The sequence below is a fragment of the Vulpes vulpes genome, chromosome 16, assembly GCF_048418805.1.
Source record: "Vulpes vulpes isolate BD-2025 chromosome 16, VulVul3, whole genome shotgun sequence".
Lineage (NCBI taxonomy): Eukaryota > Metazoa > Chordata > Mammalia > Carnivora > Canidae > Vulpes > Vulpes vulpes.
In genome coordinates, this window is record NC_132795.1 from 37,468,985 (window position 1) to 37,495,610 (window position 26,626).

Below are 26,626 nucleotides of genomic sequence, written 5' to 3' on the forward strand. Positions count from 1 at the left end.
GTATGAGGTCAAATCAAAGAAAACAACCAGGGGAATCTTAGGTTTACAGCAGACTGGAATGTCCCAAAGGCCAGAATTTTACCCTCAGGCCACCAGACCCTTGTGGTCCCGTTTTCAAACTGTAGGGTAAGCAACCAAATCCTCTTTTAAAAATTTTCTTGTGATTCCTGGGTGTCACAAGTGTTAACAGCAGTGCGTCTCGAATGCTAATGTGCCTGGGAATCCACTGGGGATCCAGCTAAAATGCAGGCTCTAACTCAGTTCTGGGGTGTGGCCGGAGAGGCTGCATGGCTAGCTTACTCCCTGTGAGGCCTGAGGGTGGACCCCACTCTGAGCCTCGAGGCTGAAGACCGGGCTCTTGGCCCAGGCTCCCAAGTTCACCCAGGCTCACTGTGCTGGGATTTGCAGTATGCGAGGGACTTTGCTGCAGAGCCACTGCTCGCTTCTTATTGGGGTGTATCTGCAATATATTTCTGTGAAAATCTGAGCTCCACAGAATAGAAAGTGCTATGGGAGGTGGGGAGATGATGTCAGGTGTTCCGGTTCCAATCTTACGCCTGCAGCTAAATAGGAGATTCCATCTGCCTTCTAGCTCCTTCTCAAAGAAAGATGTCTAGGTCTGAAGACAACATCCCGTTGGATTTCAGGACCACCCCGGGTTTAGGGTGTGGGAATCTCTTCCCTTGCTTCCTTCTGGCCAAAAATGTGTAGAGATTTGAGTCATTTAAGCTCAAGTTATCCTGCCCACTACCCAGATGGAAACGTAGCGGACAGAATGGGTGTGGACTGGTACACGTTAGAGAACGCTCTCCCGGGTTCCCTCCATAAACGGAATCCTTCCCTAACTCCACTGTTCACATTGCACACAGCTCTCGAGGCTGTTTCATTAGCTAACACGAAAAATCCCTTCAAAACCATTCTCAAGTATTTTTAATGTAAATAATAAAAAGCTGGTTTCAACCCCGTTCCCTGAGGCACTCCCCAATTAACATCCTTTTAGGTTTTTATTGCTACCCTTTATTTCCTGCCCTTTAGCCAATTTCCAAAGGACTCTGCCAACTTTCCACTTACAGCTTGTGTCTTATACATTAACCTATGATGCAGAACATTTTGTGAAAAAGCTCTCAGAAAGACTGGGCTGCAGGGCAGGACGGCAAGGGCTTCAAAGGATTCGGGAGGGCTCCGGAGTCCTGACCTCCCCTCCCAGAAGCCGCTGCTGGCCTTCCTCAATCAGACCACACTCCCCCACTCACCTCTCCCAAGTTCCCTCTTCCATTGCGTAAATAGCTTCTGGATATTCCAGGAAGCCTCCCACTAAACTAATGGTTCTGAGGCTCCCCAGGCCTGGGAACCAGGAGGAGAGTGTCTGCAGGCCCCAGGAGGGGAGAGATGTGCCACGCGTGAAGGGGAGCAGGGTCAGGGCTCCCTGTGGCTCCTTCCCAGGTTCCCAGCTTCCAAGAGGGGAGAGAAAGGCCACAGGAATCTTTGAGATCCCTGCATTTTTGAAAGCATTAGAATTTGAGCGGCGGAGAGGTGGGGCCAGGGTGGGTCCGCTGCGCCCCTGGAAGCCCTCCTGTACGCGCCTTTGCCTACGTGTTTCTTGAGCACTTACTATGTGTTCACTACTTTTCTAGGCACCGGAGATACAGTGACCAAAGCCCCTCACCACATCTTTGGGGGGTGGGGGGGGCAGAGGGCGAGGGGCGCTCGGCGAGGACCCCAACGCGGGGCTCGATCCCATGACCCCACGATCGTGACCCGAAGCCGCAAGCAAGAGTCAGATGCTTACCTGCCCGAGCCCCCCAGGCGCCCCGCGCCCCTCACAGCTTCTACACGAGCAGGTGAGACCCACACCCCAATGTCAGAAGGGGACAGGCGCCCTGAAGAAGAGTCAGAGTCAGAAGAATGACAAGAGGGTCCTTTCAGAAGACACGGTCGGGTCGGGTCGGGTCGGGGGAGGCCTGCGGAAGGGGAGGGGAGGGGAGGGGAGGCGCTGCTGGAGCAAGGGGCTCAACAAGGGGGGTGGCCTCCACAGGTCCCTCCGTGCCTCCCATTCCTTGCTCCGCAGGTGGTGCGAGGCGGGGCTGCAGCGCCCCCTCCGCCGCCCCAGCGGTCCTGGGCGAGACCGAGCAGCGCGGCTCCTGCGGCCGTGGGCCCTGCAGGCGGGATCCTCCGCGGCCGACCGCCGGCTCTTCCCCTTCGTCCGCGTCTCGGCCCTTGTCGTCTCTGCCAGCAGCTCATGCCCGAACTTTCAGGTGCTGGAGAAGCCCCTGGACACACAGACTCGAGCCCGCCGTGGCCTTCGGGCTGTGCGGCTCTGAGCCCGGGCATCAGCCTTCGGGGGACGCTGGGCAGTTCCAGCACGTGTGTGTGTGTGTGTGGGGGGGGGGCTGCCTTGGGGCTCCGCCCGGGCAAGGTCTCGGTCGCCTGTGGCCGTCCCCGCAACACGAGGCTCGGCACCAGCTATAAGGTCTCGGCGAACAACCAAAGGAAGCACCTGCCTGGCTGGGCGCCGCCCAGAGCCCGCACTTCGCGCCCCTCCTGGGCCTGGCGGAACTGCTGGCAGTGAGGGCAGGTCTCCGGGGCACGCCGGGGAGGGAAGGGTCGGTGCGAGCGCGGGGCGGGGGGGCGGGGGCGGGGCTCGGGCCTGCCCTCGGGTCGGAGGCCGCGCCAACATGGCGCCCGCGCAGGCGGCTCGTCCCCTCAGCCGAGCAGTCGCCACAGCGCAGGGCGCGGGTATGCAGGAGCAGCGGACTCTCTCCTTCCGTTCCCTGCCCTCTCTGGAGCCGCCAACCAAAGCCCCGGCCCCTTCGGCGACGGGAGGGAGCGGAGGAGCCGCGGCGAACGTGCGGCGGCGACGGCGACGGCGACGGCGACGCGTCCTCAGAGCCCCGCCGCCCCGAGCCCCGAGCCCCGAGCCCAGAGCCCCGAGCCCCGCCGCCCCGAGCCCCGAGCCCAGAGCCCCGAGCCCCGAGCCCAGAGCCCCGAGCCCCGAGCCCAGAGCCCCGAGCCCCGCCGCCCCGAGCCCCGAGCCCCGAGCCCCGAGCCCCCGCCGCCGGAGCTCGCGACACGCAGGCCTCTAACCCAGGACCGCCGCGCCTCGCGCCTCGCCTCTCGCCTCTGCCCCCACCGGGGAGCCTCGGGTGGAGCTGAGGAGAGCCCGTGGGCGCCTCAGCTGACGCGGCTTCTTGAAGCGACTCTCCAAAAAGACCCCATCAATTCTTCTGTCTGTGGAGCCTTGGCCGCTTCTCCGGGGCGCCCTGGACAGCTCCCGCGGCTTTACCAACTCGGCAGCTTCTCTCAGCCTTCGCCTTCCCTTCCAAGTCCTCAGCGCAGGCCCACGGGCTCCCGCTGCTCAGGAGCTGCTCAGGCCTGGCCTTCGGGGGCACAAGAGCCCCGCGTCTGTTCTCAGAAGCCCTCACTTCAGGTTCTGCTTCTCCCCAGCTTTGAGACTTGAGATAAACCGTTTATCTTCTTTTGCTCTCCATTTTCTCATCGCTAAAACCATTGTTTAAAAATTGGAAAAAAAAAAAAAAAAAAAAAAAGGGATGCCCGGGTGGCTCAGCGGTTTAGCGCCTGCCTTTGGCCCAGGCCGTGATCCTGGAGACCCGGGATCGAGTCCCACGTTGGGCTCCCTGCAGGGAGCCTGCTTCTCCCTCTGCCTGTGTCTCTGCCTCTGTCTCTGTGTGTCTCGTGAAGGAATGAATCTTTATAAAAAGTGGAAAAAATGTGATAGCACCCGCTCTACCTCTGTCACAAAGCTGTTATAAAGATCAAATGGGATAACGTGGAAGGAAACTACAAATCTAACGTAGCACGTGTTATTCTTTGTGGCACTGACCTCAGTGCAGTACACCTGAAAGTAAGACAGCTGGTGGAAGGAGAGGAGTAAGAGGGGGCTCGGGGGCCTTGCGGTTCCATTACAATCGCATTTAAAACAACAGTGGTTGGGACTCTCAATAGTGTCCTTGGCAGAAAAGCCAGAGAGTTCTCAAGACAAAGGATGATAACGGGTGGTACAAAATAAGGAGAATACGAAGTCTTATCCTCTCTACCTCACGGAGCCAACCCAACAGCTCAACCTATAGAACACTGAATATAGCGCTTACCCTACAACAGAAAGAAAACTCCAGCATATTTCCTCGTGGTCCTGTAAACCAAGCAGATTATTTCCATGCTGGCATTCTGGCAGGCCCCCAAGACAGCGTCCAGATTCTCTGTTGCGATTCTGAAACACACACTGAATTTGGTGGCAAAAGACTTGGGTCTGAGACCCGCTTCCACTCCTTAGAGTGTAGGCAAAACCACTTTGGTCATTCACATTATTCAGAGTCTACAGACTACTTGCTGGGAATGTGCAAAGAAGTAGTGATTCATCACATGGAGTGTCTAAAAGAAGGAGCCGGATCATATGCCTTACACATGGTGGGAACGGCAGGGGCCAAAGCCTGGGGAGCTGACGGGGGCTGGTGTGCTTGGGTGGCTTTATATAGTTTGGTTTGGCTACAGTACTGGATTTTCACTGGAGAATGGTGAGCGATGAGGCACGGCCTTTCATATCTTCAGTGTCTCCCTAACGAAATGAAAGGTTAGGATTTGGTGGCCACTGGGGATGCTTATGGCACCACTGTTCTCGGACCCTCCCATCACAGGATGAGTTAGGGCTGCATGTGACTGGCCACATGATCTCAGGGCATCTGACTGTGAACACATCAAGGGACATTTAAGTATTAAAAATATGCTGGGGGATCCCTGGGTGGCACAGAGGTTTAGCGCCTGCCTTTGGCCCAGGGCGCGATCCTGGAGACCCGGAATCGAATCCCACGTCGGGCTCCCTGCATGGAGCCTGCTTCTCCCTCTGCCTATGTCTCTGCCTCTCTCTCTCTCTCTCTGTGTGACTATAATAAATAAATAAAAATTTAAAAAAATATGCTGGCTACGCATGCTCCCCAAAAGGAGCCGGCTGTTTGGGCTGTGGGTATAATTTTATATTTGAAATATACCACAGGTATTCTTGTGGGTTTGCTTTCTCTTTTGGCTTCTGATAAAGTAAACACTTGACTTTGGAGGGTGGATACAACTTAATAGCTAAAATGTTTCTACACCAGCTAAAATATTAGGTAGGGAGCCTGAAGCTGCACCCGGTGCCAGGCCAGTAGAGTGTACCGCTTCCATTTTCTCCTCTTGAGGCCAATACTTTGCAGCTCAGTGAGGCAATAGGCCATCGGAAGGAATTTCCTTTACGTGCTGGGCTACTCCCATGATTGACTCCTTCTTTTGGGCTTCCACTGGCTTGGGCACCACTGGATCAAGGGCTCATTGAATGAACCAGTGAATCAATGGGTTTGAATCTAGCTTCTCAATGCTTTGAGGAATACGTCTGTATTCATTAACATGCCCACTTATAAAGTCAGAGGAAACCCCAGCTTGTGAAAGACTGTGGGTGCAGCGTAGGTGGACTGGGTCATGTCGAATCCAGGGAGGAGGCACAGAGTGACCACACGTCCCCATGTGCACGAGATAGTCTTGGATTGTGCTGCTTTCCCAGCATAAATATTGTGTCCATACTGACTCTTAAAAACGTCCTGGCTGAGAGGATAACTTGTGTCATCACCTGATGAATATATAATGAAATGACCACTATTCCTTGTGTAGTTGCTGCTTCTGGCCATTGGGACTTAACATAACCACGTAACCCGAGCGTGTTACTACTTCACAGGACCTTTTTATCACAATGGCAGGATCTCAAGTGAGCAAGAGAGCAAGTTACTATGCATCTTGCCTTAGGAGAGAAGACCCAACCATGCCTGGTAAGCTGTGGGGCCCCTGCCAGGCGGCAAAGTCAATCCCACAGCTTGCAGTGACTCTGAAGCAAGGAACCCAGGTCTCAGCAGACTGGTGGAGAATGGAGGTGTGTGGTGGCCCTCACCTACCAGTCTGGCACTAGCCACGTGCACGGTGAGAATGAACCGTGCAGTCTGGGACTAGAACATGGATGGAGAACAAACCCTGAAGAATTGAAGTTCCTGAAGCACAGCAAGGAATGGCTTGTGGCAGTATTATTCCAAGAGTGGTCTTAGATTTATGGGGATTTTTTGGGCAGCCCCGGTGGCACAGCGGTTTAGTGCCGTCTGCAGCTCAGGGTGTGATCCTGGAGGCCTGGGATCGAGTCCCACATCAGGCTCCTTGCATGGAGCCTGCTTCTCCCTCTGCCTGTGTCTCTGCCTCTCTCTCTCTCTCTGTGTCTCTCATGAATAAATAAATAAAATCTTAAAATTTATGGGGATTTTTTTGAGATTCTATTTTTAAGTAATCTCTACACCCAACATAGGGCTCAAACTTAAAACCCCAAGATTAGGAGTCACGAGCTCTACTGACTGAGCCAGTCAGGTGCCTCTCAAAGACTGGTCTTTGGATTCTCTGCTACAGAATTGTCTAAAATTGTGAAAACTCCTAGGACCTGCACTAGACCTAGTGCTTTAGATTTTCAGGAAGTGGATTCCAGGGATTTGCATTTTTTAAAAATGTTATCTTATTTTATTCAAATACCAGTCTCATCACACATGGTCCAAGAACTCTCAAGTAATAAACCAAATATAAACAGACGTTAAGGACTGGTCTTCAGGGGTGCCTGGGTGGCTCAGTTGATTAAGTGTCCAATGCTTGATTCTGGCTCAGGTCACCATCTCAGGGTTGTGAGATTGAGCCCCATGTTGCGCTCTGCGCTAATCTTAAGATTCTCTCTCCCTCTACCTTTGCCCCTAACTCTTCACTCTCCTTCCCTTTCTTACAAAAAAGATTGGTCTTCAAATATTATAGCTGATGATGTCATGCTTGCCTACCATCTGCTGAATGGTTTAGCGGCCACTGAGGTGTGGACATCATTTTATGTCAGTGAGGTCACAAGCATTCATTTTCTTTATATATAATAAAGTCTGTTTTTATTTTTAATTTTTAAGATAAACTCTACAGCCAACATAGAGCTCGCACTCATGACCCTGAGGATCGAGAGTTTCATGCTCTACCAACTGAGCCAGCCAGGTGCCCCGGGATTTGCATTTTCAAACAAACTTCTCAAGCTATTCTTCTGTGTGTAATACAATAAATTAATGTAAAAAAAGGTACTGCATGTTTAACTGAAATGTTCAAGTGAAATTCTTATTTTTCAGAAGGGGATCAGAGGGAAATTATTCCAATGAGAAGAAATATTTGACACAATATAGAGGTTGGCTCCTTTGTGTAACCATATATTTTATGAGTTGCCAGGCGAAATTTTTTTGGTGTCAAGTAAATGTCAAATTCTGGCTTTATTCAAATAGCTGGTTACCTCCCAAGTCACTTCCCAGTGGAAACAAGCCAAGAAAATGTCACGCATATGCATACAAGTGATTTTTACAGCTAGCCCAGAGAGTTAGAGATGCATATGGAGGATAAGCTAAGTCACGAAATCTTTCCTAGATGTGGGGTCAGATGGCACCACGGTCACATAAAAGCAGCTTCTCCACACTATTAATGTGATTCCCCGCTTCCCCCCTCCCCCATTTTCAAAGTGGTGGTGACGGTAGTGGTGAAAGGGGAGCATACAGCCTCCAAGAATACGTCACCCCAACAGAAAAGAAAGATGCACGAGATGTTGGTTGAAGGGCACAGACTTCCACTTATAAGACTAGGGATCTAAAGTGCAGCATGGTTATATATAATCTGCAGATGCTATAAAATACATATAAAATATACACACATCTATATATAATACTGTATTAGATACTTAGAAGGTGCCCAGAGGGTAAAAGCTTAAGTGTTCTCACCACAAAACAGAAGCAGTAATTGTATGGTATGATACAGCGAGGGTGGTAGTCATTTTGCAATATACACAGGGTATCAGATCAACACACTGTATACCTCAAATGTATATACGATGTTACGTGTCAACTGTATTTCAATAAAACTAGAAAAAGAAAACTGCCAAATACAACTGTTCTAGAGTATCAAGTATCCTTGGACAGAACTCATCACTTTTCTTTTGTAGGGGTATCCAGAGTTTGTGAGGCCTGAAATGTACACAATTCCAGCAGCTGTCTTTACAAAAAAAGAATACAGAAATAATTATGAATACGCACACAGACACCAATGAGAGAATCTCAAGCAGACTCCCTGTTGAGCGTGGAGCCCAACTCAGGGCTTGGTGCCTCCACCCCCGAGACCACGTCCTGAGCTGATATCAAGGGTCAGATGCTTAACCAACTGAGCCACCCGGGGTCTCTGAAGTTAGGTCCTAAAAGGCCTTAGAGCTTCCGCTTGGCACTCTTGAACCACTGGCTCTTGAGATGTTTTTTCTCCGAATCCAGCTGCCAGGCTATGAAAAGCCAAAACCTCATGGAGAGGCTACATGTAGCTGCCTCAGCTGATCTCTTAGCTAATGGTCGATGTCACAACTGCCAGCTCTGAGGGTGAGCCATTCTGGACTACCTGCCCATCTAGTCTTCAGATGACTCCAGCCCCAGTTGATATCCAAGTGTGTCATGAGAGACTCCCAGAGACAACCACCCAGCTGAGCCCAGCCCACTCATGGAACCAGGAAAGGTGACATCTCGATACAGATAATACACTGTTCTGTCAAGACTCTAAGCTCCAAGGTGGTTTGTTTCACAGTACAGAGAGGCACAAGGCACTGGGATATGTCACGTCCAGGCACCTCACGCCCCATGGATGGGGAGATGGGATGGGACCCTGACCCCCCTGGAGTCTTCTCCTTGGCTTCTCTCTGTTCACGGGCCATGCTGGTTCCCTCTGCTCCTGTTCTCCAGCGGGTAAATATCAGGAAGACCACTTCCTGTGGGTGGACAGAACAGAGCCCACGGCTCTCCCGGGCATACATTTAATTTGGGTGGAGCAGAAGAATAAGAAGGCCCCCCTTGGTCTTAAATCCAAACTCTAATCTCTAGCCTCACTTGGTGCTAGCTCTCATGCTGTTTTCATCCCAGGCACCTGTGGTCTATGTTTTTAATTCTTTCAGAAAATTCCGAGGGAAAAAGGTGCACAGTTAGTTTTCTTCTTCAGATCCCAACGAGCAACACCCTTCCCTTTTCCTAGGCTAGAAAGTGGTATAGTTTTAATTTTTAGAAAGTTTCACTGCACTTTATCCCCTGAATCTAGTCTGCCTTTGGTTCTTGTTACATTTTTTGAAGCGTCTCTCAGATGGGCCTTCTTTTTGTTTTCCCAGTCGCTGCCATAGTTTCAGTTCTACAACCGCCTCCCCGCCTGCTTCTCCCCACCCCTCTGCCCGCCATGTATGTGCTTTCCAGGCTTCCACCCCAACATTTATCATGCTACCCCCCTTGCTAAAGACCTTACCTACTGCCTTGGGTCCAGTTCAAGGCCCTCCACAGTAATTAGCTTTATGACAGCTAATAGCCCTTCAAGCTCATCTTCCAAACTCAGTGACCCCATAAGGCAAATTCTACTTCATAGCAGACTCACTCCTGCTTCCTTCTTTTTTCTTGTCCTACTTATCTTGTCCTCCTACTTCACATGGTATCGTTCTCCCTCCTTTCTCAGAATTCCCCTGGCCTCTTAGGAAGCAGGAATTATGGGGTTTATGGCTGATTATTCCTCTGCTAGTCGCACATTCCAACTTGCCCAAAAATTCTAATTCTTTTGAGGACACGTTCCCTAGTTTTTGGCTCAGTAAACGTGATTGGACTCATGATTTCTATGTAAAGAGCCAATGAAATCTTGTGGTCTTGATGGAATTGGAAGAGGCGCTAGGAGCAAATATCTATTACGCCAGGTTCTGGCTAAGTACTTGATATATGTAATTTAATTTGTTCTATTAAGTTCCCGAGTGTAACAACCCTATTGTCCTCTTTCTATTGAGGGGGAAGCTGAGATTTAGGGAAAGTAACTTTCTCAAGGTCACCCTGCTAGTAAGTGAAGATGGTGCTTGAAGTCAAGACACTGATCTGAGTTTCTAAGTACTATATCAAACCACCTCCTAAGGTATTTTTGAGGGGTCTAGGGAAGTTAAAAAAAAAACTTTTTTTAAATAAGATTTTCCTTCTCTACCATCCAGAGATATTTACTGCTTCCATTTTATTAAATTTCCTTCACAGTGTATTTGTATACACGTGCATTACCTTTCTACTAACTTATGATCGTGCTCTTTGTATACACAATCGTATTGTTCCACTTAATATAACACAGCTTTTTTCCCATGTTGTTATGCATTGATTTTTTTTTAATGAATTGTTCAGACTGCAGAAAGTATGCAATACAATAAAACATGCCCTTTCCCAAAATGGGACTTTGGCTTGGGGTAGGAAAAGCTACCAAGAATAAGGAGACTTTAAATGTTAAGATTTCAACTATGAGATCTTAAATAATGTTCATGTTTTCAGGGGACACAATGAGGAGGTCCAAATAAAAGAGTCATTCTCTCTTCATATGGCAATGAATACTGGAGGCCCCAAGTGTAAAGCCTTCCAGAAGCTGATGGGGAAGGAAGACTAGCATTTCCTGACCACTTCTGACCATGTACCAGACCTTGTGCCAGACAGTTCCCAGATGTGTTCTCACTTGCTTTTCCTAGCACCTTGTGAACAGAGGCCTTTTTGCCTCACCCGAGGGAAGGGAAAGGCAGGCTAACGTAGTGCAGGTCACAGGGGCATTGAGATACTAGAGTCTAAGGTCTTCCTTCTCTTAGAGAAAGCGGTTTCAGATCAAAGAAAAAAGAGATGAAGAAAGGCAAGAATGAGCTAAATGAGTCAGCTGAAGTGACAAAAAAAAAAAAAAATGCTAATAGGAATCTTGAACATCAAGGAAAGGAACAATGAATCTGGGAGAACATGGGGGCTCTTTGTGGCCCAGTCTGGCAGGGGCAGGAGGGGCTGCAGAGTCGAGGGAGGGGCTGGCTTTGCAAGAAAGAAGAAGACCCCATTCTCCCAAGGGTCCGAAAGGGGGCTAAAGGTGGTCTTGGAGTATGGGCTGGAAAGCCAGGAACATTAAGAGGAGTCCTAGCTCGGGGGGCGGGGGGGGGGGGGGCAGGGGGCGGTTACGGGTTGGAAAGGGGTGCGGAGCAGAGAACATCTGGAGGGTTAGGCTGCAGACCTGTGCCAAGAAATGTGCTGCATTGGGGCGGGGAGAAGAAATGCTGGAAGAGAAGAGGGGGAGAGTCTGGGCTCCAGGGCCTGAGTTCCCCGATCCTTTCCTTCTCTACTTGAACTCCTACAGGACAGCAGAAGAAGGGGGGAGGTTGATGAGCTTCACCAAACAAGAAGGTGGGAGACCCGGCTGAGGCTCTTGCTCTTATGTGGGGAGAGGCCGCATCTTACCCTGTGACACAGGGAAAACATGGTGCTGTGGACCAGATGAGAGTCCAAACGCCTCCACATTCGACGGGCAGGCCAACGCTTGGTTGGCGGGGGCCTCTTGTGGAATTCAGTTCTTGGCCAGAAATCCCTGCCTTAGACCTTGGAAGATAGGAAGGAGGCTCAGCAAACCTGGCGGCTGCTCTTTGGGTTTGGCAAACTCGAGATTTTTCCAGCGCCTTGTGTTCAGCGAAACCGAAAATGTGTTTGGCTAGAAACCCTTCTCTAATTTTTAAACCCCTGAGCACTTTTTACGTAAATTTGATACACATGTTTTTGTCTTATTTTTATTTAGCTCATCAAATCGAATTAGGAGCTATAATGATGAAGGGAACAATGCTGATTTCCAAGAAGATTTTGGAGCCTTTTTTTTCTTAGAACTAAGTCGCATTTTCTCCCTGACTGTTAAAATTACCAGACTGAGCTGGATTTGAAATTTAGAACCCAAATGTGAAATAAAGATCCATGCTTGGCAAAGATGAAGCAGAGCAGGGGAATGTTCTTAGGAAGTCACAGTTGGAAAGCCAGGGTAGGCGTGGGGTGGGAGGTGAGGGGATGCAGGCAGGAAAGGATGGTTTAGATAAACGCACCTGGCTTCCTGAGCTCCCCCCAAGAAGCCCGCCAGCCATGTCTCTGGTGTCTGCCTTTATCACCACCGCCCAAGGAAGAGGAGTCTTTACTCTGAGGTTGGGGATGAGGGGGTCCCCCTGTGCCGGTCTTTCTTCCGTATCCCTCCATGGTGGCCAACTCCAGCTTCTCCTCTTCTCTTCAACCTCCCTCCCCCTTTCCTGGTTCTGGCTAAGCCCTCTCCATCTGGAAGCATTTAAAATGTACAACAATTTTAATCTCGTGCAAAGGAATCTTGGGATCTACGCTACATACCCATTAAGCTAAATTATACGTGCACAATCTTATTTTGCACAACTCTGTCTGGCCGAGGTTGGCACACACCGAAGCCTATTACTGTCTTTCCCAATTACTTTTTCTACTAAGCCATCATTTTTCTTTTACAACTGTAGTCTGAGGTTAGCAGTATTTCCCTGAGAAATGTGAGCCACTGAGGTCCCAGGACAAAGATCCTCTTCAGAGCCACTGTGAACCTGTATTCAGAGGGTCCCTTAGACACCGTCTAGAGAAATTTCTTTGAACTCAGCTTTTCTCCCTGACAGACGCGGATCAAGTTAGACAGGCCCGGGTAGGAGTACCATCTTGTTATTTCATAACTGTACAATCCTGGGGGGAGTTATTTCACTTCTTTGCATCTCAGTTTCCTAATCTGCAAAATGGGTATAATGGGCATATGTACCTCCTAGAGTTGTGAGGAGGAGAAACTGAGTATAAAGGACACAGTAAGTTGTCTGGCCCAGACTAAGCAGTTGATAAATATCACTTGTTATTATAAAAACTACACTTTATTGTGCTCGCTTCGGCAGCACATATACTAAAAAAAGCCACACTTTATTGAACTCTACAACTTTTCTAAGAGTGCTTACATTTTACCAGAGGTGGCCAGTTCCCTTTTAAACACCCTGCCGAGGGCAGCCCGAATGCTCAGTGGTTTAGCGCCACCTTCAGTCCAGGTTGTGATCCTGGAGACCGGGGATCAAGTCCCATGTCTGGCTTCCTGCATGGAGCCTGCTTCTCTCTCTCTCTGCCTGTGTCTCTGCCTCTCTCTTTCTCTGTGTCTCCATGAATAAATAAATAAAATCTTAAAAAAACAAAAAACAAATAAACACCCTGTCCAATCCCTCACCAATGCTGCACTAACCAACCCAATTCCCTGCAAACCAGCATCACTCTAGAGAGGTGACGTAAGGCTTCTGATCATCCCACTGGGCTCTCTCATCTGTTCCTAGGGAATCTCCCATGCACGCCCAAGGAGAGCCTCTTCTTTGGAGCCATGCTAATAGAGCGATCAGAAGATCTATAATCAAATTGTATAGAAATCATTCTCCTTCAAACCAAACCACACTTATTCTCGCTTTATATAGAAAAAAATAGGTGTATGCGGAAGGGGACGAGAAGGAAGTTTTCACTCTGCTTTAAGAAGCAAAGTGTTTAATTAGTGCTGAGCCCCCCGCTCCCACCCTCCCTAAGGACATGAGTCATACTTCATCTGTCCCTTTTGCAAGTAGAAAGACTATGGCACCATTTAATGTCTGATAAATGCCTCTCTCTCAAGGGGGAAAATACAGAGTCCATGGGTCTAGGACTTATTGCTTTCCTCTGGCTAAGAGTAGTTTCAGCACTAATTCGTGGATCCCCTGAATAGAGGGATCAGGGCTCCAACAAGCTTTTGGGGCACCTGGGACACCGTATGTAGTCCTGGCCCCCATCACGCAGAACTGCTGTGAGGGCTCAAAGAGAGACATCCACAGCCACCTGACGAATGGTAATTATTATTTCCACCCAGCTGATCTCATTTGAAATTCTGGGTAATATCAGAAAACGTGTGTGTCCTCCAGGCCTTATATTTACTAGAGTTTTCTGCCTCCGTGATTTCCCAACCTCTCGTGGCCCACGTATTTATTTTTTTTAAAGATTTACTTATTTATTTATGATAGAGAGAGGCAGAGACACAGGCAGAGGGAGAAGCAGGCTCCATGCCGGGAGCCCGACGCGGGACTCCATCCTGGGACTCCAGGATCACGCCCTGGGCCAAAGGCAGGCGCTAAACCGCTGAGCCACTCTGGGATCCTGGCCACGTGTATTTTAATGCCTGCTTCAGCAATAAAGACCCTAAAGAACCGCCCGCCCTGCTCACCGGCCTGCCGATGGGGTGGGCCTAGGCGGCTGTGTGGGCCCCTCGATGGCTCTGGAGTAGACAAGCTGAAGGGGCAGTTTATGGGCTGGGAAGTCACTTGTGGCCTAGTATAAAGAGCGAGCTGGAGCAATGAGCTTCCTCTCCAGTAACCCGGAATCGGGGGAGTGAGACTGGGCTGATGGGTAGCAGACACGTATGGAACATGTCTGGGCACAACACCTTCATGAACAGAACAGACCCCCACTGCTGAGGCTCTCTGGGGGGCCTTGATGCCACAGCACCTGGCTGTTCAGGGGGCCTCCTGCACACACCACGTATACCTCTTCTAAGATGATTACGGCAAACACCTCCTCCTTTGAGTTAGCCTGAATGGGCCAGGGTTCCCTCCAACAAAAAGAGCCTTTGATAAAACAGCATCTACCCTTGGGAAGGGCCTGCCCATGGAGTTCTATTTAAATGCTGTGGGCATTTCCAGGGCAAGACATTGCTTTAAAAGGTAATTACACAGAATGCAAACACCATGGGTTCCTGACTCACCGTCCCTGGCTCCCCTCTGGCGTCAAACTGGGGAAAGGTCAAGCTCTCTCCCTCAACCCCTGTGGCATGCAGCCAGTGGAGGTCATGTGACACAGTTCTGGCCAGTGAGACGCAAGTGAGTAGCTGCTGGGCCGGACGGGCTGCCCGCCTCCTCCTTCCCACCTCTGCTGGAAATGCGATGCCTAGCGCACCTGCCACCACCTTGCAGCCACGAAGGAAAAGTCAGCGACACAGAGGCCCAGCCCTGGCACACTGGGGGGATCGCCAACACTAGCTGCCACCCACGCCCAGACTCCTCGTTAACATCAAAGAAAATATACCCATAACCCACCATGACTTAGATTCCTCTATGACTTAGAAGCAAAACGTTTACTAAAGATATGCCCTGGGGCAGCCCCGGTGGCCCAGTGGTTTAGCGCCGCCTGCAGCCCAGGATGTGATCCTGGAGACCCAGGATCGAGTCCCATGTCAGGCTCCCTGCATGTGTCTCTGCCTCTGCCTGTGTCTCTGCCCCTCCCCCCCGCCTCTGTGTCTCTCATGAATAAATAAAATAGTAAAAATAAATAAATAAAAAATAAAGATATGCCCTGAAGTAGAACTGGACATTGTTTCACATATCATCAGAAAAGTGTGTTGTTGGTTTTTTTTTTTTCTGACAATCAGTTGTAGGGGAGGAAAAACATTTTTTTCAACCAAAAAACAGGATTTGTCTTTCCAGTTAACTTCTCTCAACACCAGCTGAAGGCTATGAGTTATACAGGCGATTGGGGTGCGAGAGGAGATAAGGCATCTACACCAACAACCGCACGATGAGACAGAAAGTGGGATGGATTTTACAGACCTGAGGATCTGTGGAGAGACAGAGGCTACTTCTGGTGGGGAACAGAAGTCTCCATAGGAGGAGCGTGTGAGATTAACCCTAGAGGGGAAAAGACTGATAATCTGGATGTTTGGGGCTGGGGAGGAGAGGCATTGTGGTCAGGAGCTATGGGAAACTCAAGGTCAGGCGCAGGAAGGCCACAGCAAGTTCTTCCTGGCCTGCTCGGGGGGAACAGGGGCCAAACTTTTGGTCTAGAAAGTCCGACCAAATTCTAACAAGCCTTAAATGCCAACTGAAGGAGTCTGGGCGTTGTTTTCATAGCCACGGGCTGTGGTTTCTGAGCCAACAGGAGTCAGTACCTGTTCGGGAACACCTGCCCGATGACACGATGTGGGATGGATGTGGGACGGACTGGGCGGCGGGGGGATGCGCCAGGGGCCTCTGCATCTATCTGGGGAGGGAGTGGGGACAGTAGGAACCAGGAGAGTCAAAGTGAGAATGAACACAGTGGGAGAAAGAAACCCCGTAGATGTACATGTGACCCAAGTTGGCTACTGCCGGGTTATGGGGCGCGAGTCACGGGAGGAACAATGCAGAAAATATATCATTGCACAAAACAGAAACAAAAACCTCACGTGGTACCTCTGGAGCTGAAGACAGGAATGGTTTTATGTAGATGTTGGAGTCGTGCACCTTCAGGTCATGGTCCCCAAGTCCCCTGGTCACTCCAATAGTTGCCATCACCCGGGCCTAGGAGCATAAGCAGAGGGCCATCAGAAACACTCACACATACAGAGGAAGCCTTCCCGTCACAACGTGGCTGCCACAGGCTGAGGAAGCGTTTATTTTCCAATTCCTTCTGTGCCTCTCCGTGCCCCTTGCTACTAACTCACGTGGGCAGCCTCTTCCAAGGAAGGGCTCACTGAGATCACTTATGTACTTAAGGGAGTGGGTTTTCTACCAGTTACCCTAAGTTCAACGGCTTGCTGCTGTCTCTTCTCCGCTTTCTTTTGTAGAGACCGGAAGGAAGGGTAACCAGGAAACCAAATCCAACACATGTATCATGTCTACAGCTACTGCAATCGGTTCAAATCAAATCCAACACACCCATCACCCATCCGTCTGTCTGTCTGTGATCCACCCACCCCACATCAGCTCGTCCCTGAGAGGCTCTAGTAAAAGATGTAAAAAAGGGAGGGGCACCTCCCACCCTCCCAGAGCTCACGGAGAATATACTTCATGGTCACAGAAAAGATACCCTTTGCAGCTCTGCAGCCCGGCCTGCTAACATCCCCACAACTTCCCTCTGGGGGGAAAGGAACAAAATGTCACTTTGTTTTTTTTTTTTTTTTTTTTTTTAAATGTCACTTTGTTATAACAACACAGAGACCTCACCGCCTGTGCTTTCTCTAAACAGTTTAGTTTTCCTGATGCTTTAAGGAAATCAAGGAACTTGTACTATTATACTGATGCCTAACCAATCAGCCTAACTATCTCCTAAATATCCACTGCGATCTGACTCACCCAAACATTCCCTGAGAGCCTACTGTGCGCAGAAACATGCTGTGGGGGGCAAACACCCCAGGACTTGTCCCTGATATAAAGGAACTTGTGAGGGGAGAAAAGGGGTGTGCGTCTCACCGATGATATGTAACATGTGGCCAAGTGCTGAAAGGCACAACAGCCATGGGCTAGAGGAGATCAGAGGAGGTAAAAACTCTGCTGAGAAAGTTTCCTGGAGGTGGTGCCACCATACGTTTGTGCAAAAGTATGGGTGGCACTGAGACAGGTAAGCTCAGAGGGATGGCGTGGAAGTCCTTCTGGGTGGAATGGAGACCAATGGCCCACCCCCCCGGATCGTCAGCAAGGTATCCAGGGTAGTGTCACCGTGCCAAGACCCAGGCCTGAAGCCTCACTCAATTCTTTGGGTCATAAGAGTAACTTACAAATGCTAAAAAACATTACAACCCAAAATGTTATCCTGTTTTCCCAAAAAAGGCTATGGATTTTGGACCTCGTTTGGATCGTTATGGAGCAGAAGATGGGCAGGTGTGCAGAAATGAAACCATTGAAAGATTTTTTTTTTTTTAAAGGCAAGTGTCAAAGGGGGTGAGAGGCAGGCAGGTGACATGAAGCCTGGCGACCCCTGATCAGGCGGGCCGCAGCTGGGGGCTGTGCTGGGGAGCGGCGGCGGCTCCTACGAGCGAGCAAGTGTTCAACTCTAGACGCGAAAACTCTGATTCCCCTGCGGCCCTTCTGCTCTCCCCACTGCAGTGGCAGCTTCTCTGGCTGGAAAAGCACAGGTGGGCGTTCTAGTCCAAAGAAATCTGATGTTTCTGCTAGTTACTGAACTTGTTTACAAAGTATGTAGGTGTTACCCACACAAATCCTGAAGAGCATTGGCAGGAATAGAATGAGAAGTTACGGCTGTGGAAGTCTTAGGAAACTTCTGGGTAGGTGTGTGCAGACAGGGAGAGAACACCCCTGGGACGGATCGAGACAGAACCGACCGTGTGGCGGCTGTAAACATTTCTCGAGAAATCCCGGATCCCCCGACGGGGGATCTTGTGCTGCTGTACCATGGAGCAAGCCTGGAACAGCCTGGAGCCACGGTGGCTTTTAACTAGGCCCTCAGGTCCGGTGACACAAGTCGCCAGCTGCCCGTCACGGACCCGTCAAGCTATAGTCATCTGAAATGCTGGAGGAACGTGATATGCCTGTGACACAGACATGGGCTGCACTGGGCAAGGCCTGGCGCCCTTCAGGCCTACTCCGATCATCCTCTAAGGGCCATCAGTCCCTCTCCCTCGGGCACGGGGGAAGCACACTGGACACCACCGAGAAGTCCGAGTAATACTTCTACATTTACTGGGGACCGGTGTGGGCCAGGTACTGGCGGGCAGGTGCTAGGGGTACAAAGATCACAGGAGGTGGCTCTGGGCTTACTGGGACTCACTGGGTGGTCCTGAGATCTCGGCCCCACAGGGGCTAGAGCGGCAGGCCCAGGTCGCTGGGCTGAGGGTGCACGTTGCCGCATCATCCCCCACACCGACGGTTGGGGCACCCGTCCCTTCCTGGCGGGATGGGGAGGTTTCCACGGGCAAAGGTCGTTTGAAAAATGATCCCTACGGGAATCGAATCGGAAGCTCAGGTTTCATTCCCTTTCATTCCCTACCCCCCCCCCCCCCACCGCGGAACCGCCCCTTGCGCGGCAATCACAGCTACTGAGCCCAAACCGCGGCCCATGTGCCCGCTCATACGCGTGCGTGCAGGTCACCTCGCAGCCTCAGAGCCTTGGCCACTGGCTGACGCTAATAGCAGCCTCGTGGCTTGTCGTGGCCAATACGGGGGCGTGATGCCCGGGCCTGCGGTCACGCTCAGCTCTGGACTCCGGGACGTGGCATGTCATTTGCACAAATCCCACCTGCAACCCCGGGGCTCAGCAATCGCTGCCCCGCCCGGCCCCCCACCAACCCCCACAGCCCCTCAGTCAAGGCAGGAGGAAGGAAGGCGATATTCATTCTTCCAGCTGTCTCGGTCCCGGGGAGGGGGGGGGCCATGCCTACCTTCTTGCCTTCTCCGTATATGAGGGGAAACTTCAAGTCATCATCCTCGATGGTTTTGTATGCCCTGTAGGGGGATAGACAACATTTTAAAAAAACAAAAAGAAAAAGGTTTGCCCTCACTTAGCGCCCTGCTGCCCTGACACTGGCGGCTGGGTGCTCCACGGTCCCAGATGCTCCATCACGCAGTGCGCTGCCACCTTCTCTGTTCCCCGAGGTGCTCTTCCTTCGGAATCGCGTGGGTGTACGCAAAACGACAAGCCAGGAACTGTCAACCCTGTGCTTGCTCGCAGAGGGACAGAATAAGGCGGTCTGATCATAAGGAGCAGGTAGGGGGACGGTGGGGTGTTGTCCTGCGCACCAGGAAGTGCCCCGGCAGCACTGACAAGGGTCTTGCCATTGATCCAAGGCCAAAACGGATGAGGCGTGAAAGGGCTCCGTGAGCCAGGCCTGCCCTTCGGGGGTTGTTTACCCCCAAGCAGCCTCGTGCTGCGATGGCTGGAGAAGGAGCACTTGGAGCCTGTTTGACCTCGCTGTGATATTCAAGGTTGGCAGAAAGTTCTTTGTTTCACAACAGCTATTCAGTGGTCCTTCGACATACATGGGAGGAAAAGCCGGTTTATGCTTTGGTGGCTGATCCTGGACGTGGCTGCCCAGGTGCCACTACCCACAGCAGAGGCTGGCCCGGCTAAGCCCGGGCTAACCCCAGGGAGGAAATGAAGTCCACGTCCAGCAGTTCTGCTCGTGAGAAGTTAAAAAGCAAGCAGCAAAGGAACAAGGCACTTGATGGCTAAGTGTACCACCCCTGGGCAAGCAGCTCCACGTTGTCTGGTCTCAGTTTCCCCATCTGTAAAATGAGGAGAGCCACATAGGATGTAAAGCACTTGGCACGGAGCCTGGCACTTAGGAAGCGCTCATGTAGTGATGCCGATCACTAATGCTCCATAGATACCCAAACCTTGGCACAGAGCTCCCCTCTCTGCAGGATGGGGCCAGAACCACCTCCAAGGAGTATTAGGGGCACCAAGTAGAACCTGGGGTAGCTTCTACTAGGTGGGGTGCTCGAAACGAGGTGCTTCTCTAAAATAACGTCCACTGAGCACATAGAGAAAACTAATTTGTGTAATGAGCTTCCAATCCCGGCGATACACGGAGGCACCTTGGAAGTGAACCTGCCATCAAGTTGACGGAAGCTCTTGGTATACGAAAGAACGCGCCCCGGTTCAAAGAGAGTTCAACCCGAAAGCTAATGCAGGGCCAGCTTTAGTTTCTGGGAAATTATTTAGGTCAACTGTTCCCTCCCGAGGGGATTGGTGAAGATTTGGCACAGGATGTGCCGGGGCCCGTGTTCGGCCTCGGGCGCCGGGTGAACCTGCCTGGGCCTCAGGATCCTCATTTGTCAGAGAGGAGACCCGAGGTGTACCCGCGCGGCCTGGTGAACGTGCCCAGCTCAGGGGTCTGTGGCTCGGGCCCGGCACTTGCCGAGAGCTTGCCCAGCTGCTGGCACCGCCCTTACGTGCGCCCCGAGGTGCTCCAGGAATCCCAGTCGCAGAAAAAGAACTGTCCTGGGGCAGCCTGGGTGGCCCAGCGGTTTAGTGCCTGCCTTGGGCCCAGGGCCTGATCCTGTGGACCGGGGATCGAGTCCCCCGTCGGGCTCCCTGGATGGAGCCTGCTTCTCCCTCTGCCTGGATCTCTGCCTCTCTGTGTAACAATCAAAATCAATCGGGCAACTAGCTTAGCCCTCAAGGTGACCTACTATGGGGCTCAGTGGATGGGGGGACACGGCCCAAGAGCAGTGGGCAGGAGCAGGGCTTAGGGACGGCCAGACTCCGAGAAGCGGGGACAGGAGACGCGGCCGGAGGGGGACTGGGCTCTGAAGACCCCACAGGAGTCAGGGATTAAACGGGAGGCTGCAGGCAGAAACTGCAGCATCGGTGACTGAAGTTACTCGGGGCTCGGCAGGGACGGGCTTGAGAGGGCAGCCCGTGAGCTCCCCGCAGGTCCCTGGAGGCTCGGGGCACAGACCCCCGGCCCCGCCAAGCCGCTCACCACAGCTCTCAGAGACGCCCGCTCACCTTGGCCTGGTCACCTACGTGCCCAGCGCAGGCTCTCGTACTTTAGTTGCTAGTTTTTCATCTTTGAAAACAACAAAAATAGGAAAACTAACAACGGCGACTTTGGAAAAAGACTTATTCTGCTCCTGCCGTCACTGGCCTTCAGTCAGGGAAGTGGCCTCCCGCGGGCGGCGCTGGCAAGCGGCAAGGTGGACGGCCCTGAGCAAGCGCGAGCCCCGGCCTCGGCCCCTGTGTGTCCGGGCCCAGGCATCACGGAGAGGCCGGGGGCTTCCTGCCATGCGTGGGGTCCGGCGTCACGGAGACAGAATGAGGCCCTCAAGACTTTGAACTGGTAGCTTGACTCAAGTTCGGATAAATTCCCTCAAAGCACTATGGCATAGGGGGAGGGGAGGTGGGTGGGGTGTGGGGTGATGGGTGACAGGCACTGGGGGGCACTTGGCGGGATGAGCACTGGGTGTTAAGCTATATGTTGGCAAATCAAACTCTAATAAAAATTTTTTTTAAAAAACCACAAAAACGGGGATCCCTGGGTGGCTCAGCGGTTTAGCACCTGCCTTGGGCCCAGGGTGTGATCCTGGAGTCCCGGGATCGAGTCACACGTCGAGCTCCCTGCATGGAGCCTGCTTTTCCCTCCTCCTGTGTCTCTGCCTCTCTCTCTCTCTATGAATAATAAATAAGTCTTAAAAAAGAAAGGATGTTAAAAAAAATCCCACAAAGCACCACCATAGTGCTGACTTACGGGCCGCACGTGGGGCGGGCTGCTGAGTCGGAAAGTGACGCTCGGGTGGCCCACCTGACCGGAGGAGACTGAGGCTCAGACAGGGCAGGTCACTCTCCTGGGATCACACACACCTGAGCGGCCTGAAGCGACACACCGAAGCAACGGGATGTCAGGGCTTGGCTCTGGTGCTTCTCGCTCTGGTTGGAAAATCTGAGATGAGACCGTGTCTGCCTGCCTGTTGGGGAGAAAAGCAGGCACCGGAGGAAGAACAGGTGTCTTTGGCAAAGGACAGAAGGGAATCTTCTGGGGGGGGGGGGGGAGAGGAAAAGAACAAAAGGGGACGGCATGGGGAGCAGGGAGGCACTGGTGGGCATCCTTGGGCCTGCGGGTGCAGGAGTCTGCAGAGCGCGACAGGGTCCCGCCCCAGGACGGCGGGCCTCTCACGCATGGGTTTGCAGCTCGGGGGGCCTCCCGTTTTTCTTTTCTTTTCTTTTAAGATTTATTTATTTATTCACGAGAGACACAGAGAGAGAGGCAGAGGCAGAAGCAGGCTCCACGCAGGGAGCCTGACATGGGACTCGATCCCGGGACCCCGGGTCACAGCCGGAGCCCCCCAGCGCCCTGCCTCCCCTGCTCCTACCCACTTGCAGGCCTGCCTGCTGTTGATCCTGCATCACAGCCCGTGTCAGGCTGTGGGCCTCACCGCCCTCCTCAGCCGCAGGGCTGCAAGGGAAGGACGGCAGTTCGAAGCCTGAGCCCCGGGGTGGGGGGGGCGCACTGGGGAGCATGACTATAGACAATACCGAGGCCTTCCTACCAGGTCCCATGAGCTCACAAACCCTGACTGAATTGAAAAACTCCAAAAACTCAATTCCTCCCTAGTCTTCACGACACTGTGACCAGAGAGCATATTCAGAGAATTACTTGTAACAAGAAAGTGAAACTGAAAGGCTTACGAAAGATTTTTCAGAATTACTCTAATTTGGGGTCAATCCTTAATGAATATTTATGAGGCCAACTGATAGAAGGATGGGGGGGGGGGGTAAAAAAAAATCGAGGCTTAAAGAGAGCTGGATTCAAGGGCTTTCCCCAAGCAGAGGCCAGTTTCATTAAGCGGAGAAGTTTCCATCAAACAGGTTTTTGGAAAGTAAGGGTTTTCCACCACGACACTGATTTTGCAAAGCCGAGGAGCCGAGGCTCGGCTGGTTCCTGGGGCTGCACGGCAGTGCGGGCGCCCTTCCTGGGCCGACACCCGTCACGCGGGTCCCCGGCGGCTGCCCCGGGTGGACAGCGCTGGCAGTCACCGTCCTGGGTGCCTGGGGACACCAGCTGCTTCTACCGGGAAACAGCCCCGGGAATCCTGACACCCCGGCAGCCGCTGGCGTGTTCCAAGCCCCCCAACTCCCAAGGCTGAGGGGCATCCCTTGCCCTTCCTGGAGGCTTGCTGCCCCCAGGGCCACCCTGCCCCCTGGCTCAACTCCCCACCAGCACGGTGCTCTCCCAACCCCCCTGATGGCCGTGGCCTGGGTTCACAGCCGGCTTCCCCCTCTTCTCCCCAACGTTAGCCTCAGTAATTTCATTTGTGTGGGGGATGCTTCTGGAATCCGGGCCTGATAACTCCCAACCTACTTCCTGATGACCGTCCTGTGGCTCCCCAGGCCCCTGGTCACGCGGGCTCTGCTGCAAGGACAGCCTCTCCTTGGAGCTTCCCCCAACCCCCCGGGTCCTCTGGCCACTGTCCCCATGGGTCCTGCAGCCCTAAGTCGTCCAGGCCGCACAGATGCCCCAGGCAGCCTCCGCTTGGGACAGCTCTTCCCAATACGCCTCTTGCTGGCAGCCCAGACCTCCTCCCCCGCTTGACCCTCTAAGGGGACAGAAACCACAGGAGTTGAGTGTTTGGTCGGCTGACGTCCAGCAGATGCCATCGGGTCCCCCGCCTTGGCATCTACCTAGGTGACAGTGGACAGTGCTGGGACCAGGGGGACGGCAGGAAAGGTGCTGGAACCTGCTCAGTTTTGTCCTTTATCTGTATTCTCAGAGCAACCAGAGTAATCGTTTTAAAATGTCAGGGAGCGTCATTACCTTGCTCTAACCCCCCATCGGTTTCCCCAGCCTCCTCTAAATAAAAGCCAAGCACTGAAAGCACTTTAACATCGGGGGCCTCCCCGACATTTCCTACTCCCCTTCACTGCTCCCTGCCTGCCCTAATTCGGGAAGCACCTTCCTACCTTCCTTCCCTCCTTCCTTCCTTCCTCCGTCTCCTCTGTTGTTCCCCTGCACCCCCGGCCCACATAGGTCCTGGGGGGCCAGGGATTTTCATCCTGCCACCTGTGGCATCCCGGGTATGAAGGAGGTGCCAAGGTGCAACGGGGCCAGCAAGCATCTGAGGGTGCGGGCAAACCGAGGAAGGCCTCCTGGGCAGGGGCTCTATCCCTCCTTGTGGTTTCTTGTCCTACGCAGATTTACAAAACCAAGACTGGGTGACGGGCACTGAGGGGGGCACTTGATGGGATGAGCACTGGGTATTATGCTATATGTTGGCAAATTGAACTCTAATAAAAAATAAATTAAAAAACAAACAAACAAAAAACCAAAAAACAAAAGCAAAGGGCTTTCTGATTTCCCCCGACTGCTTTCTGGATCTCCTGCTGCCGCTGCTCATCCACCTCACCCAGGGCAGGTGCGCCCCCCGCCTGGCTGGCTGCGTGCGGCCCTCGCGGCTGCTAGACACCTGCTGGGGACACCGGCGCTCCCGAGGCCCCGGCCAGCCCCGGCCGATGTCCCTCCGAGGGCTCCTCTGGGACAACACCTCTCGTCTCGGTGTCAGTTTTGTCATTGTTCCCAGACAAAGGTTTGCTTGTGTTTGCGGGCTGGCTGAGCAGCGGCCTGCTAGCCCATCTCCCACCACCATGTCTCTCTTAATTCACAATCCTCACCCTTCACCTTAAGATTCCCCATTGGCTTTCCATAGAAAATAGACCCCAACAATAAGGCCCTGTGAGATCTGATCTTTGCACGCTGCTCTGACATCTTTTATCCTTCCACTTTTTCTAAAAAAAGAATTTTTAAAAGAGATTTAAAAAAAAAATTATTGATTTGAGAGAGAGTGAGCATGAGAAAGCACAAGCAGAGGGGATGAGTAGAGGGGGAAGCCAACGCCCCCCTGAGCAGGGAACCCGATGTGGGACTTGATCCCAGGACGCTGGGATCGTGAGCCAAGCTGAAGGCAGGTGCTGAACTGATGGAGCCACGCAGGCGCCCTCCACTAGGCTCCCCGAAGCTAGTAGCTTCCTTGCCGTCTCTTTACGCGGCCTCGGTGGGCTCTCTGCCTGGGGCCGCCCTCCCCTGGGCCTCCCCCCTGGCTCCTGGGCCCGCTCAGCCTTCTCGGACTGCTCCTGGCCACCGCGCTTCAGCTCTCCCTGGGCTTGCACAGCATAGTCTGAAACTACCTATTTATATGAATTGTGTTTACTTGTTTCTCATCCCCCGACCCCCGGCCCTAGCACATTAGTCCAACAAAGGCAGGGACTTTCCCCTTATTCGTGGCCAAATCCTCCTGTCTACGACTGTGCAGGCACATCGTGGACGTGAAGCAGATACTAGCTAAAGACATAACAAAGTCTTGGCTTCCCCATTCATTTTGCCTTAATTGGTAAGCTTTTTTTATGGCTGAGATTCAGGGCCAAGTCCTGTCGGTGATACCCTGAACTTGTGTTTAATTCTTTACTTTAGAATTTTAGGTCCACCTTTACTACCGATATATAGTAGTACAGAGTCACAAAGCTATAAAAAATGGCATTTATGATCCTCTTGCCTATTACTTTCTCCTGACAATTCCTAAGTTCCACCTCCGGAACGGCAGGTGTTGTGCTGTTACGTGTTTCTCCAGGGTATATAGTGTTACCTCGACACATGTCTTCCATATTAACTTGCTAAGGCAAGTCTCCTACTGAGAAAGTCCTTCTGTGTCTTTGCCAGATTGCTCCATTCCCAAGCTAGAGCCCCCACTCGGACGTCTTAACCCACAAGGCCAGGAACCCCAAAGTTCACACTTTGGCATCATCCACCTAGATCACTTCCCATGATCTTCTTTCTCTTCCAAATCAAGACCTTTCATTAGACTGAGGGACAGAAATACCACTCATTTCCCTAAGTCTTGATTCCCTTAGTGACACTTTAAAGTCATTTAAGAAGAATGTGCCCCCTCTGGGACGGCCTAATCCCCACAGTCGGCTCGTAGGAGCCCAGTGACACACACCAGTGGGTCACATTCTTCCACTCGCTAACCTCTCCCCATGGCCTGGGATGCCTGTCCCTCCCCCGGGGGGCTCTCTTCCTAGATCCTCCCTTCCCTCTACTGGGATATATGAAAGAACACCAGGCCTGGGGTCAGAGGTTTTGAAGTCCCAGCTCAGTCCTCCAGTGAACTAGCTGTGTGACCTTGGCAAAGTCCCTCAACCTCGCTGAATGTGCTTCTTCAGCTGGATTCTGCAGGAAAGGCTGCAAAGATTAATGCAAATATGGCTGAGAAGTCCTTTGTGAAGGATAAGGGGCTTTTTATCTCAACTATGGCTGTGAAGGCCTTGGCAGTCTCGGTCTTTCTTCACTGTGACGCAGAGCAATAGCTGGTGAGCACGCCCCCGCAGGAAAACCGCTTCTTGCTGAGCACCCAGGCCACCCCAATTCATGCTTTTCCTACTGCTACGGAGGATATCAAAGCACAAAAGCCAGCGCCTGTGCACCTGTATTCAGAGAAGTCCATTGTTCTGCTCTAAGGTAAAGG

At 52.2% G+C, this 26,626-nt stretch overlaps 1 protein-coding gene across 4 annotated transcripts in view; it reads right to left on the minus strand.

Moving 5' to 3' along the window:
* Positions 1–26,626, minus strand: part of PPM1H (protein phosphatase, Mg2+/Mn2+ dependent 1H) — a 253,610-nt gene that overhangs the window by 26,108 nt on the left and 200,876 nt on the right. For all 4 annotated transcript variants that reach the window (XM_072743134.1, XM_026001656.2, XM_072743133.1 and 1 more), the window contains exons 7-8: positions 19,051–19,114; positions 16,127–16,234 (exon numbers count right to left, since the gene is read on the minus strand). In XM_072743134.1, the coding sequence (XP_072599235.1) occupies positions 16,127–16,234; positions 19,051–19,114 (172 nt within the window). The remainder of the gene's footprint in view (positions 1–16,126; positions 16,235–19,050; positions 19,115–26,626) is intronic.